We start from the raw sequence: 15,569 nt of genomic DNA, 5'->3' as shown, positions 1-15,569 counted from the left end.
AGTTAATTATAATACAATTTTAAATTGTTCTAAATATCAAAATTCAAAGACATACACACAAAGGACTAAAAAAGACATATCAGGAACCAAAATTATATATATTTTGGACTACATGAGAAGATTAAAAAGTTATGTTCAAGCTCCTAGCCTTACTGAGTATGTTTTTTAAATTTCAAGAGGAGACTTTAATCAGATTGACGCATTAAGTTGATAATCACGATATTAAAAATGGTGAATTGAATGTTAAGAGCTTCAATTTAATATGTCACAAACTCAAGAACTCAACTCCCTGCAATTAAAAGCAACTTTCAAAGACAATAATTAAGTTAAGCATAAAGTGGTGTGGGCTAAAGTAGTGCCAGATAGTGTTTTCTTTTTATTGTCTTTTGTATATAAATGCATACACACACACAGAGATGGTTATATAGAGATATTTTTTGGGGTTTTTTTTGAGACATCATTTGTTACACTTTTACTTACTCTGTAGTGTTCTGGGGATTGCAAGAGCTCTGTCACTGCACCAGACTGCAGATTAAACTGGTGTAGGATGCCTCCAGTAAATATATCCCAGCAGATCACAACAGAGTCCTGGCCCCCTGATAACAGCCAGCTTGGATCAAATCTTACTGATTTCTCATGTGGATAAAGTAAGCAAGTGACTCTGCTACTGTGACCATTCAGAACCTTATAAGGTAGTTTATCTGAAACAAGATAGTACATAAATTATTTTTGCTCTTTAAGAATAGGAGTTCCATATTTAACAACACATTTCCTGAAAGGGTAAGTATAACCAACCTTCACACGGGATCAAAGACTTTTGGGCTTGTTCCTAAAAGGGAGAACAAAGGTCTGCACTCTGAGCTTCACTACTAAGATGTACCCTTTATGTTCCCTCCAGTGGAACAATCTTTTAGAGAGCAAATAAAAAAACCAAACTGCCAATATAGTGACAGGCCACATATCTCAGTTCTAGAGGATATCCAACCCCACAGCCATTTCCAGATTCCTAGTACTAGAAAGCACCTTGGTAGTACTAAGCTGTGATCTAATAGATCAGCTATGGAAGGAGAAAAATCATCACAATCTTCCATTTTCCTCATTCCATTCCTGACCACCAGCTCTACTTTTCAGAGAATTTTTACAGGGATCACTGGAAGGGATGCCAGAAATATAGAGTCTTTTGTGCTTGACTGAGATAAATCTGAACAAATTGTTAAAACTTACCTTTAAGAAAAGATATGTTTTCTAATAGTCTTGCTCTTGCAGTTTTTAAACCTAATGTTACAAAAATTTTCCCATTTTCACATCCACATACAAGCTTATCAAGACCAGGTATGTACATAGAGGAACTGACAACTGCACTTCTAAATCCATCTTCAGATCCACAAAGTTGATCAATAATGCCTTCTGACATGGAATGGTTTTTATCAAAATTATCCTGAAGAGTCCATATGGTTATAATTGGGATCTCTAGAGGGTGGGACAAGAGAGGATTTTTTTGTTTATGCAAAACAGAATATAAAAAGTCAAACTAGACAAAATACATCTTTTCATCTCTTGATCACATCCCTCAAATTATCCTTTCTGCAGTCTAGGGTTGGAAAGTCAGCAGTTGCTACTACTCCTAACTACAGGCAATCACCACAAAATGAATAAAGGAGCAACACTTTCTAGTGTAAAAAGATTTTTATGAGAATTTTGATTTTCATCAAAATTGACCCCAAGACACAATGAAAAAAATGGCAGCAAGGTGCTGAAAGTGTCAAACCTTTTGGAGAACCATCAAATGTTGACACAGGAACATCAGGAATGTGCCACAAAGTGATCCGTCCTGAAGCTTCACCAGAAAAAAGAACCTTGTAGAAAGGCTCCTTTCTTTCATTCATGAAGCCCATGACAATAGGAAGATTCTGTGAAAAAGGACACTAATTAATTAAGTGAAAGAAAACTGATTAAATAATGTATTAATTAATTGTAAGTGTCAAAGGTTTTTTTAATCAAAAGCTGTAAAAATACAAAACAAACCGCAGCTGATTCCTTATCTGTCACTAAATCCCGCTCAGACCAAGTGTACTCTGCCAGGTACAAACCTCTTAAGGATCACCTCTGCTTTGCAAGTATCTTTGGCTAAACCTACATCCTAAATGGAAAACCAGACTGGGAGGTCTCCCCAGGCTTATAGTTTTACCAGCATTAAGGACCAACATCAGGCTGAAAAAACAATGCAGTGAAATACTGATCATCTTCGCATCAAAAATTCAGTCAACTCAGCTTGCATGACCAAAATAATGAAAGGTAAGAATTATGCTTTTACACTGGTCATAGCCTATAACACCATCATTCAGTCATGAGGTGGTGAAGCTTTTCCAAAGAGCAATGAAGCTGCTGAAGGGTATGGAGCACAATTCTGAAGAGAAGCTGGAGTTGAAGTTGTTTACTCAAAAGAAAAAAAAAAAAAAAAAAAAAAAAGGAGGCTCAGGAGAAAGCTTATCACTCTACAAATACCTCATATGTTGGATATACATTTTTACAACATTGAAGTGTCCTGCAAAATGGTTCATTCATTCAAAATGGAATTCAAAACAGATCATCACACAGGTGATTTAGTTCTCACAAATCTGCTAGAAAATCTGTTTAGGCAGTAAGGCAAATATTAAAGCAGAAATATTTAAAAGGACCAGGTCATTATTTTTTAAAAAGCATATATTTTGGGGGAAGCATATGTGAACTTTTTGCCACCACTGTAACCCTATTATTTGCTAAGCCATGTGTTCTGGCTATTTCTTTTCCCTCACCTTTCCTGACCTTTTGTCATCCTTCAGCAGTTATTCTATCTGATTTTTAGATCACAGCATTTGGGGAAAAGCTGAATGGCTTATGCTATTTCCCTTCAACCGAAAATTAAATCTGTCAGGCTTCACAGGATTATGCAACAAACATGCTTCCTAAGGGCCTATATTTGTCAAGAGAAAGAAAGAAGACTAGAAAACCTCACACAGGTATACATTTAACAGTGTTTCTAGTCAGCTACAAATAAAAATATGTTTCTGTTGCAAATCTTCAGAAACTGCTTAACAACCTGCTTGAGCTGCCACACAAACACTCAAACTAATACAACTTCAGGCAGGAATTAAACCCACATCTTCCAACAATTACATCTTCATTAACAGCATAAGCAACCCAGACTTAACAAAAAAGTCAGAACCTAAGCTACAGAGAATAATCTCCTTCATTTTTTCCCCAAGGTAGAAGGCATGCCACATATCTTTCCTGCCCCATTCCCCAGCTTCCTTACTATAATGAATTTTCTAATTTTCAAATGAACTGGGTTTCCTGATTTATTTCTTTGTGGTCACATGAAGCACAACATAAAAGTGAGTGAAGATGTAGGTTTCCCAACACACCTGGGTCCTTTCGAGATACCTGTCTACACAGTAGCTTCAAATTTTAAATTGGTGTGACATGCTCTACTAAATATGAATTCTCAAACAAAAGTATAGAGATCACTTTTCCAGCTTTCTCTTTTCTTAACATTAGAGGCTTCTTCAAGCCAAGAATACAGTTCTGAAGAGAGTCACACGTTTAACTTTATGCACTCTGGGTACATCAGTCTGCTCCCAGTACAAGAAAGCTCTGCATGAGATTATGCCTCTGAAGGCTGAAGCCAGCAGAATTCTGGTTAAAATGCCACAGACTCAGACCCCTTCAATTTCAGGTGAATACACAACCTATTTATGTAGTTACATTGAAACATGCACACATTCCTTTAACAAAAGAACTAAGTAACTTGTTCACATTTTGCCCATGGGTTGCCTTTTTTGATTTTTGTTTTATGGCATGGTTTTATTTGTTGGGAGTTTTTATGATTTATTATAATTAAATTTTCTAGATTAGAAAGTAGAAGATTCTAAAAAATATTTTAGACCACACCTTTGTTAGAAAAACATTTTTCTTTTTGCCAAAATCAGAGAAAAGAAACAACAACCTATCTATCTATCTATAGTTGAAGATAAAGGCTTTATTTCCATTGTGAGAAAAAATTAAATACAGCCAAAGTCAAAGACAAAATGTTATGAGCATCTTTAAGTTTCTAAGTAACAATTTTAAAATGAAGATATAAATATTAATCATTGTTTTTATAGAAAAATTAAATATGTTGATTAATTTATCAATTCTTTTGGGATTATTCAGGTAATTGCAAACAGACAATAAATAAACTTTCAAACCCTTATGAATTTACCTTATTTTCCTTCATACCAGTAAAGCTGAGTAAATGAGGATAAACTGTTTCCTTCAGTGCCTTCCCATCAGCAGGGTACATGCTTTTAGAAAGGCCACTGCATAATTAAAAAATAAATTTTAAACATACAAGCTTTAGGAAGTAATTTTGTTTAAGAAAGCAGAACAGTAACATCCAAGATTCAGAAGTTCAATTAAAGGTAACCAAATAAGTAATTACAGGAGACTTTTTGAAATCATAGCACCAGCTGCCCAAGTTCTACATGGCTAATCTTATTCCTATGTTCCCTGCTGTGTCAAACAAAGACTGAGGGCTGTCAAACTCAGAGTAAATCTTTGAGTGCCAAAGTGGTTTTGTTCTGGTTTTTGATCATTTGCAACATGCAGAGATTTTCCATAGTAACCCTCCCAAAGTTCATCTTGTACCTGAACTTTTTGTGTGAATTTCCCATCTGAGCCCACCTGTTTAGCAGCTGGTAGATGTAACTGTGGCCATCTTCTGTCCAGATGATAAGTCTGTAAGCTGCCAGCACTTCCCCACCAGCAAAGCACTGACCACTCTTACAGAACTCAGTACAAAGCAAGGAGAAATCACAATAGTCATAGACCTAAGTTCAGAAAAACAACAAAATTTAAACAAATAGTATTGGCAAATTCATTTTGACCTAAACTGGGTTCAGGCAGTGGATCAGTAAGTAGAACATAAGTTCAACTCTTCATAGTTGAACAACTATTTTTAAAGCCTAATGTTTTGATAAAAAACTACTGCAAAGTCAGAGTCAAACCATACAGTTAAAAGTTAAAGAAACTGACAGTGAAAAAATAAAAACAACCAAAAAGTAGGGTCTTAGAGTCTCATAGAAATTAATAGAAAACAATGCCTGCTACAGATATTTTTCCATGAACAGTCTGTCCATTCTACACATGAACTTTCTCTATGAATGCTTCTGTACAAAATTTAAGTAGCCCAAGAGACATCTCGAGGATAGTGTACAACTACATTACTCAAAGTTGACTCAGGTGTATGTGAAACTTTTTGACCCCTTCCTGTCCCCACAGAAATGTTGGAATCAGGTATACAAGTTAAAACAATCCTGAGTGATCAGTATAAGAGAAATTTTGTAGCACTAGAAAAGAAAAATACAGAATTTTTACAGTAAGTTTCAGTTTAAATACGCTATGTTTTCTCTAAAACTGTTATCTTTAAAAAATATATATATAGTTTCTTTATTATAGCTACAAGAAAAAGCAATATAGCCTGGGGTCTTTAGTTTTGCTGCTTCTATCAACAAACAAAGGTCCCTGGCTACTGAGGACATGCCAACTGTGAGTACTTCTGTCATACTTAAACAGGGTTTTTTAATCTTTGTCTCCCTTTCAAATGCACTGTGGAGGGGACTATAATGCACTCAGGGCTCTAAAACTGTGTAATTCTTAAATCCCCCTTCTAACCAGCCAATTTGGTGCTAAACTTTTAAAGCAGCATTACATTCATAAAAAAGAAAAGCTTCATCTCTTTCACACAGTTAAGCCAAGAAGTGTTGCAGGCATAATTATATCTGACAATTTGTGAACACCTTCCTTAACCTAAGGAGAAAAACAAGTATCTGCATGTAAAAATCATATTAGCTTTCCAAAATTAACAACATTAAAAACAAACTGTAATGCTCAATGATGTACCTGCCAGCACATGGAGGACACAACTAGAAGGAGTCTTTCCGTGTAAGTACAAAATCGCACTGCTTGACAATTTATACAGTCCAGAGATTTTGATTCCTTCTCGTGCACACTTTGCTTCTCCTTTACAGCACAGAGGGGAAAAAAAGCTATAAAATTTATTTCATAGGATAGAAATAACCCACTGAAAATAACTTTGTTAAGAGACTTTCAAAATTCAAAGCAACATATACTTAATTAATTAAGTAATTAATTTCCTTAGCTTTGTAGTGCTAAATGTACTAGCAAAAATAATGTATGTATTTTCACACTTTGTCATCACATTTTTATTCTATTGGAATTATATTTATTAATTAATGATTAAATCACTTTGAATTGATGCTCTCTGTTTAAGATACTAACAGTCTCAAAACCTCTCAGAGAAGGGATACACATGCTTGGAATCATGGCTATAAAACTGAAAGCCATTTTCTTACAAAATCTTGCAGCTTCAGTTAATTCCAAGTAAATCCAACAATATTTATTAAAATACTGCTCTTTAGAATTTAGCCAGATTGTTAGGAACTCTGTAGCAGTCCCTCCACAAAAGGTGGCCCCAGACAGTAAAAAGACTGCACCACACCATATGTTCCTCTGACATCTGTAATCAGTTGTTAGAGTCCTCAGAATTTTTACAACACAGCAGTGGGGTCTGCTCAAGGAATGTTGAAAAGATGCACCCACTTCAAAACACACAGATAAATCAAAGACAACAAGATGGTACCAAACTTGACAGACTCTCCTCAGGGGCCAGATTCTACCCATGTACAAGGAGCCTTGCCCACACCCTGCAGTTTGTCAAGGCAGGCAGTGATGAGTCACCAATGCTCAGAGTGGATATTTTGCCATTTCTGTCTCACTGTCAAAGTCCCTTTGTGAATCTTGCTTTTAGACTACAATTAAAACACAAAAATTGCATCCCAATTCTACCACTTGTTCATGGAAGGTGACAGCTGCTGAGAATATCAACACAAAAAAGAGTAAGTGAGATTGAAGATAGAAAAATAGGACACTTGACACAGCAATAGTCTTTTCCAAGTGAAGACAGCATTGTGAAAAGCAGACTGAGGAAAACAAAATCTAAAGGACCATTTTGAAGAGTAACAAGGGTGAAGAGAGAGTACAAAGGCCAATATTGAAAAGCTTTGAGTTTAAAGGACAGAGTAAAGGAGTTCAAGGACATTATCAGGATAGCAGGAAAGCATTGCAACTTAAGCATCCTGGAATATGAAAAGAAAAGAAGCCTGGCCAAAAGGCAGTACAGTTGTCAAGGCAAATGCCCCCATTTTAATAAATGCTATGAAGATTTGTTTTCAGAATTTTGTAACAAAAGTAATAATATCTATTTAATACACATCTAGAAGATTTAAATTTCTTCATATTCTGCTTCAATGCAGCCTTTACTTGAGAACATTCATGTTAACACTGACCTGAATGCTATTCAGAGATGAAGACAGGTCCCACACTTTGACAACTCCAGCTACAGACACTGCAACCAAAGAGTCTTCTGTGAAGAGTTAACAGTGAGATAGTCAACTTGCAGCCAAGTTGAAACAGCACCTACCTATTCAGCACTAAAAGATTCTGGAGGATGCTGCTTAGATGAAATACTAGTTTATACAAAAAAAAAAAAATTATATACAGAAATACAAAACATGTAAGCAAACAGGGGAAAATGTATTAACAGAAGGCACAGAATCACAGTGTTGTGCCTTTAAATTCTGATAATACAAAATTTATTTATACTGAAATCCAAGAAATGAGCTGCTTACAGCCAGTATGGAAGGTGTTTTCTCTTAAAAAAACCATATTAAATAAAAGAGGACCAATATTAGGAATCTTAAAAACAACTCCTGTGTTATCAATGAAATATTAGCATCATCTACATAACAGCTCTGTGAAACTATTTGGTATTAAATCAAGTAGGATCATGCCATCTATACAGAAATATTTTATCAAAATTTAACTTGTCTACGTAAATATGTGAAAAACATATACCTTGAATTCTTGCAGAGTGTACAATACACATACAATTTATCCAATCAGAAGACTGAGATGATAAAGTGTGAAGAACATCCAAAGTTTTAGCATCAATAATAAGAACATCTTGATATTCTCCACAACAAAGAAGCCAGCCTTCACCTGTCATTCGGAATGAGCAATGGTAATACTGTCCAAGTGGAAAGGAGAGAGTCAGCACACAGAGATACACAAATGGCATGCAGATTTTTCACATTGAACATGTCAAAATCAACACTTGTAGCACCACTAAAATATCTAAGGCATATGTGAAACTGTACACAATACTGCTAGTTACACTAGCAAGGTACACAGCTTAGTAAAAGGTGCTTCAGACTGAAAGCAGCATCTCTCCTTCCTAAATACTAAGATTTCCGTAATTTTAGTAAGAAAGCCAGATGTTAATTTCCTCTATAAATTGCTAAGGAGTTTGAGACTTGTTTCTCTGAGAGGCCTCTCTCGAAACATTTAATAAAGCTCCTATCATCAAGAATTGTATGAAAAGGAAAAGTCATGTGAAGATTCAGAATATTCATATTAAATTTTATCATAATTAATTTATGATTACTTTCCAGGAAGGATCTTTACTCCATAGGATATTCTTCATTCTGACATTAAACGTCCTAGTGTTCAGACTCTTTCAGCAATCACATAAAGGGGAAAAAAAAAACAGACACAAAGCAAAGGAACAGAGATGGAATACCGAGTGACTAAGAGGATTTCTTTTTTTGCTAGGTGTTTTATATGTGCAAGGACACCCTCACTGCATCTCTAGCTGTAATTGTAAACAATTTCTATAAATGCATAAGCAGCACTCTGAAAGTGGAATTGCATTTAATTCTGACCTTAAAATAAAGGGAACAATCAAGTAGTCAGATAAAAATATCAGACAATCCAAAACAACTGCACCTCATTTTTGAATTTTCTCTACTGTTTTGGTTTTATAATAATTCTTGTTTTTCGGTCAACTAAAATAAACTGTTTTTCAGTGCAAAAATAAAAGTAGTATAAATAATGGGAAATAGGATAAATAGCATTACAGTTATTATGAATAAACAGGCAGAAATGCTTAGAATTTACAATTACTATTACCATTGAAATAGAGGATTTTTATAGTCAGTAATTCCTCTGAGAAAATTCCACACTGTTTAAGATCCACAAATGCTTAAGTGTTGACCCTGGTGTTAAATTTAATTTCAAATGGCAAATATTCAGTTTGCACTACTTGACATCTGCCATTCACAGCTAAATCATCTACATTGAACAAAAGGAACCTACTAGAGCAGATAGGTTAGTAGTTCAATTAAAACCAAACATTAACTACAGCACAAGCAACCAATCCCCATGGAATAACAAGAAAAAATCTACAACAAAACACACAAAGAAAAACACAATTTATTATAACCATGTGAAGGCTGCATTTTAAGAATAGTTTCCCCTCCTAGCAACACCTACTTTTTCCTAAGAAAGTTTTTAGATGTTCCTATTTTCTTTTAGATATCTTGCCCAAGTAATTAAACAAAAATAGTTATTAGCTCCAATTAGGTTTAGCTCATTTCTAATAGAGAGGAAGTACCTATTTTCTATGAGTATTTACACCTATTTCAAGGGTAAGAATGAATATTCTGCCTCTGATCTTCATTAAAAAACGCACAGATTGTCAGCTAATCAGCTAGACCAGATTTGCCTACCTCCCTGTAGAACTTGTCTGTAACTTCATCTATTAAAATCTAATTAAGCACTAGAACATAGCAGGTCAAATGGCACCTCAAATTATAATCTAAGTATTGTTTGTGTATACACATCCATTTAAGGAATATATACGCTTTAAGCAAATGCACAAATAAAAGTCTTAATTTATGGTTTTATACATATAAGTAAAAAATAATTAAGAAGTTAATCTTCCATAATTTTTGTTGGCAATATATCCAAGCTTTTTCCTCTACCCTTTACAATTAACAACTCTGTTTGAATTCCTCACATCAACCAAAGCAGTGTCAGGAAAAACATTTTCTTCTGGTAGCTTTAAAAACTTTGGATTCTAAATTGGCTGTGCTTTGGAGTTACATGAAGGCTTAGATATTCATTATTTGGAGTCTTAGTTCCTCCCTAGATTTCCTCACTGAAGAAAACCAGCATTTTAATCAATACAAGATACCTAAGCTTCTCCTCTACTAACATATTCAGAAATAAGCCACATCCCAGAATCAAACCCATAGATGTTGGGCACCTCAATCTTACTCACAGGTGTATTTCAAACACTCCCACACACCAAAATCGAGATACTTATTTTACCTGGATACAGCTTCAGCCAGACACATGAAACTATCTGAAGCAATATTGAAAGTCTCTGAAAATAAGGGTTTTGTCCTAAAGTTCTGCAATGAACGAAAGTGCATTTTTGAAAATGGGGCAAAGCTTCTTGGAGACTTCACTCCATTTGGAGGTCAGGAGCTCAGCACCAAAACCATTCAAAAGTTTAAAAATAAGTCTTTCAGCAGATTGTCTCACAATGTTTGTGCTTGTATTTTAAAATGTCATGAAAAAGCCAACATCAAACTTGAAGCTTCCATGCAATTTTAACAAGACAAGAGCAAAGATTAAGACCATTTCACTTAGCTACCTGAGGCACAAAGAGTAAGTTAATCAACAGTGCATTTCAAATATTTGCAGCTTAAAAGTAATCAGTCTGATTTGATTAAGGAATTCAGAGGAACATAAAAATCTCAATTCTTTTCTTAGAAGAAAAAAAACTGAAAAATAGATAAAAACTACTTATATTGTGACAGAGTCTTTTCTCCTATGTTACAAGCTATATATTTTCAACTGTTTCTGAAAAATATCATGTTAATAAAGCAAAACTCTTGTCATGAGCAGAGACCCCATGAAAAGTTGCTATACTTACATGGATTGCTGTGTGCCTATAAGGAAGCTTTGTGTTCTCAATGCACTGTCCACTAGTGACATTCCAAACACACATCTCCCTGCCAAAGATAACTTCATATTATTCTCTGTCATTTCCACTCAATTGGCTTGAATAATTTTGTGCCACCAAGTTTTTCTTTAGTGCTGTATTTAAGTGCAGTCTGGTCATTTATAAAGCTTTTTGTTACAGATTGCTGGGTAAGAAAATGTAGTCATTAGCAGGGGATGACATATAGTATCTGTTTCTTTTTGTTTTGGTAATTACACCCTGTTGCCTTGCAACCAACCTGACTTTAAGACCAACTCTGGTCTACAACAAATTGTAGGTATACTGCCATTACAGCTCATCAACATGTCACTGTAACTATCTGTCACTGGAACTACATCCTCCTGAAAATGATTCATTTCACTGAACTCAAACTACACGTTTTGAAAAGCATTATGCATCTTCTCCCACATCAGACTTCGGTTCCTGAGAGGAACGACTTTTGTTAAGAAGAAACAGTGCCATCATGAGGCTGTTCCCGAAATCTGCTGTCAATACACTCAACTACCTGAGCAACTGTGTAACCCTAGCTGAGCACATTTAAGGTTGCTTGAGAAAGATACTTCAGCACATCTTCCTTATCTACACATTATACAACATGCAGTGGGACTGGATTACAAGAGACAATCAAATTAAATGTAAATTTAAGAAGGCTGTATGAAATACATTATCATAGTTCAGCAACAGAATGTTAAACTTTGGTGCTTTTAGATTTTATTAAAAAAAACCTTCCAGAACTGAAACATTAATTTCATTATTTCTGACATTACATGGGAAGAAATTTTCTGTATCAAGACTTAATACACCGGGGAGAGTATTTTATTATATAAGAGATACTACTTAGTGATTCATATTTTAACCTACCTACTTTCCTTTATGCTAAACTCAAAGTATGATTTCTTAATATTTTTCAGTTGAGCAATATCAGCATCAAAGTTAGTAGACCCAAAGTCACAACTTAAGTGAAAGCTTTACACTGGTTGTTAAACATTTCAGAGGTATGATTTTCTCCTTGTTTATATCAGAACTCTACTGTTTTAGCTACATTGTGACACATAATATCTACAAGCATGCACAAATGAGACCAGAATGTCAGAATGTAACTTCACCTTCTAGATGATGAATTCAATTTACTGTGTGTACTAATAAGGAGTGAGCAATATCATACATTCTATACAGCATATGCTGTAGGATAGGTTTGTCACTTATAGGACATCAGTGAGAACTTAAGAATCATTAGATTCATTTATATACTTCCATATTAGAAGTATAAAAAATAAAATTCAATGCTCATTCTTTTGGTATTAGTCATTTATAGAAACTCTGAAAATAATCTGGAGTAGAACAGGGAAGATTATCATAGAATCATCTTCCATACAATTTCTTCCATCCACACTACAAGGAGATGGAAGCTTGAAAATGGCAAAAGTGAATTATTCACAAGCCAGAAAATACAGTTTGGCAAACCCTCCATCTCCTGAAGACAAGGCTTCCTATTTGTAATTATCTCAACTTCATGTTGCAACCTTTCAGGGATCAGTGATGGATGCTTTGCCCTTATGTAATACAGATGAGAAGTCAGCAGTAATTTGGTAAAAGTGAACACTTAAATGGGACAGAAGACAATTCAATCCCACCTACATACATTACAAACAACTCTAATGATCCCTTCAGAAATAAAATCTTTAGAATGCAAACATCTCTGTAGGGTATATCTATAGCAATAGACTCATTTGTTCCTTAACACTTTCCACCCCAGTTTTTTTGGAAACACAGTATCTTTCCTCCCAGTATTATCTGGAAGCAGTGTTGCACTAACAGATCTTCAGACTTGGGAGGAAAAGCAGCCTTATCCCAGAATCCTTGAGTAGAACTGTAGAAGGGCAATGCAAAACTGATTGTGTAGATTTCTCACTCTCTCTGCACATAAACAGTATGTTTACCACTACCTGTCCAGTGAGGCAGTCTAATCTTTCAAAATTAAGAAGCCTGGAACTCTTTTTTTTGCAGACTATTCCTTTCTTGCATACTCCTGATTGAATGAGAGAATCAGACAGGGATCCTAGTGGCTGGAAAGGATAAATAAGCTACTCAGTGAGAAACCAGTAGCCTTAAGGTGCTGGAAGATTCAGCTTGAAGGGCAATTGACAAGTAGTCTCCACGGAAAGCCATTTTAACAGAGCTGTCCAGTTAATCAGAAAAGATGAACCCCAAAAAAGAGAGGGGAATACAATTAAGCAGCCAGACAAAATTGCTTAAGAAAGCCCTTAAGAAAGTAAGCTGCTAGCCCTAACTATTTTCAACAGATGATATCCTGAACAGAAGGTCTTCAGACCACAGCTGAAAAGGTTATCAAATATGAAGTGTAACCTAGCAGAAATGCAGGAAGTAGTCTGACTCAAGTGACAGGCTATGTCATAACAAAAAGCTGTAAGATCAGGGCCCTCTGAAAGGATATTCTCCAAAACAGCACATTGGATTTAAAGACAGGAAAGGAGCACATATGCCTTTAACTCATGGCCATTCTGTGTTTCCATATATACTGACTGAAGAACCATAAACCAATTCAGAGTACATTAGCCTCTTTTACTGATTCAGTTCTTAATACTGAATTCAGGAAGACACAGATATTCAAATGCTGTTTAACTTGCTGATGCTCTCCAATAACCCATTAATTTCCCTTTGAATAGGATCTAGCCAACCCCTCTGAATAATTCCTTTTTTTTTGTCCACTAAATGGATATGTGAATCTGCCAAACCTTTCTGTTGTTCATGGGACAAGCTCTTACTTGGACTATTGTATATTAATATCATAGTCACTATCCTAACTAGCTGCTATCATTTTAATATCATGGAAGCAGATTGAAACATTTCTCCAAATGCATAATCTGACCTACATTCAACAGACATTTCATGATTTAAGAAACGAAAAACTGAATATTCAGTTACCTACCCATTTTCAGTAGCACTTACTACATATGGCTGTTTCTCAAACTCTCTTGCTTTTGCCAAACAAGTTACAGAAGCAGTATGGCCAAAGAGAATTTCTTTAGATGAAATCTAGGGGGAAAATATAATGATTTATCTTAAACAATTTCTGTATAAATTAAGGATATCTAAAACCAGAGAATATTACTTGTAGATACATATAATTGTCAATCTGCTTTATATTCTTAGGTTCTTCAGTCACATTTCTGGAATGCAGAAAGATGTGGATGAATTTTTATGCAGTTTGCATAAAGCTAAGATTTTGTATTCATTGAATTAATCTTCTGAAGAATGTGTGGAACATCAAATGTTATAAAACAGGCTATGTGCAGAGAATCTCTGGCTTTTACCCTACAGCATGCACAGTGAAGTAGACACTGATGAACCAAAGCTCTTAAACATGTGTTTCATACCAAGTGTTTAAATAACTTCTCTGATTATCATCACTGTATGCAAACGTTTTAACTGGAAAAGGTAGCCTTATAAAGGTGCAAAGTTTCAGGCTGTGTTTGAATACAAAGGGGACAAATAAATATAAAAAAAAAAGATAGAACCTTAGTTCTAGAAACACAGAACACAAAAAACCAGGAACTGCTTTTGCTCTGCTCCATTCTCAGGAAAATAAATACGAAATAATCAAAGCAATAATTTGCATCTTTATTACATCAAAAATAGAAGTTTCCTCTTGCTACTTCCATCTTGGTATATAGATATGGTTTTCTAAGTCAATGCTTTTTCTTTAAATGACAGGTCACCCTCAGCAATTGATTTACAAAAAAAAATAACTTCACAGGATAGGAATAATGATAATTGTATTATTTAATGGCTGTCATTTCTCAGAGCACACAGTCTCTCTCACAAACCACAGGTCATGCTAATCTATGAAAAATTCTCCAAAGTCTGCAAATAACAGGTTGCTCATATAGACATTTCACTTTCTGCTTCACGTGTTTCCTATAACAAATATCACAGTATCTTTAAACATTCACCTGAATAAGTGCAAGTCTGGATAATCCTATTGCCAATAATAAAGATAAAACTTCAGTCCATCTATTTGGCAAACTCTAGCACAGTGGACACAAACCTGTAAGTCTGGTGAAAGATCCCAGAGACAAATCTGTCCTTCTTGGCTTCCTGTAACTATGGTCTGCTGGTCATCTGTGATCATAACAGCAGTGATGCTGTGAGAGGGAGCTGTTCTCCCCCACACGGCCACAGCCGGTACCAATGTCCTCATGGTCAACACCTGAAAACAAGTCATGATGATTAAGTATGATTAAACATAAGAAAAAAATAACCTTAAAGAGGGGAAAATTTAATCAACATATTCCCTGGAAAGGGGAGCTATAAAATATTGCTGTAAGAAGCTGATGCGGCATTGAAACATTTTCCTGCTGTTGCCAACATCACACTAACAATTCCAGGGACCAGTACTATCAGAATACTGAAACAGCAGCAACAAGAGTTGTGTGCTGCCCCACACACCCAGCTTAGTTCTGATGGGATCTTGTTGTTCTCCCTAAATATGGCTGGTGGAAGGCAATGCTTCCCCTGTCCCCTCCGACCAGCAGTTCTGCTCACTGCTGGAGCAGAGGTGACACAGGAGCAGGGTGTCAGTAAAGACTGATTTCTAGGA

General features: G+C 35.3%; 1 protein-coding gene across 1 annotated transcript in view; it reads right to left on the bottom strand.

Annotated features, from left to right (window-relative positions):
• WDR72 (WD repeat domain 72) overlaps positions 1–15,170 on the bottom strand; it is a 92,654-nt gene extending 77,484 nt beyond the window's left edge. Inside the window, exons 1-11 of the mRNA XM_056500044.1 lie at positions 15,018–15,170; positions 13,899–14,005; positions 10,880–10,958; positions 7,954–8,125; positions 7,386–7,462; positions 5,920–6,039; positions 4,702–4,847; positions 4,241–4,337; positions 1,769–1,925; positions 1,225–1,470; positions 481–701 (exon numbers count right to left, since the gene is read on the bottom strand). Coding sequence (XP_056356019.1) covers positions 481–701; positions 1,225–1,470; positions 1,769–1,925; positions 4,241–4,337; positions 4,702–4,847; positions 5,920–6,039; positions 7,386–7,462; positions 7,954–8,125; positions 10,880–10,958; positions 13,899–14,005; positions 15,018–15,170 — 1,575 coding nt within the window. The remainder of the gene's footprint in view (positions 1–480; positions 702–1,224; positions 1,471–1,768; positions 1,926–4,240; positions 4,338–4,701; positions 4,848–5,919; positions 6,040–7,385; positions 7,463–7,953; positions 8,126–10,879; positions 10,959–13,898; positions 14,006–15,017) is intronic.
• Between the last annotated feature and the right edge of the window lie 399 nt (positions 15,171–15,569).

The sequence above is a fragment of the Oenanthe melanoleuca genome, chromosome 10, assembly GCF_029582105.1.
Source record: "Oenanthe melanoleuca isolate GR-GAL-2019-014 chromosome 10, OMel1.0, whole genome shotgun sequence".
NCBI classification, from domain to species: Eukaryota; Metazoa; Chordata; class Aves; order Passeriformes; family Muscicapidae; genus Oenanthe; species Oenanthe melanoleuca.
The sequence above is the reverse complement of the archived record's forward strand: the minus strand, read 5'-3'. Positions and strand labels throughout refer to the sequence as shown.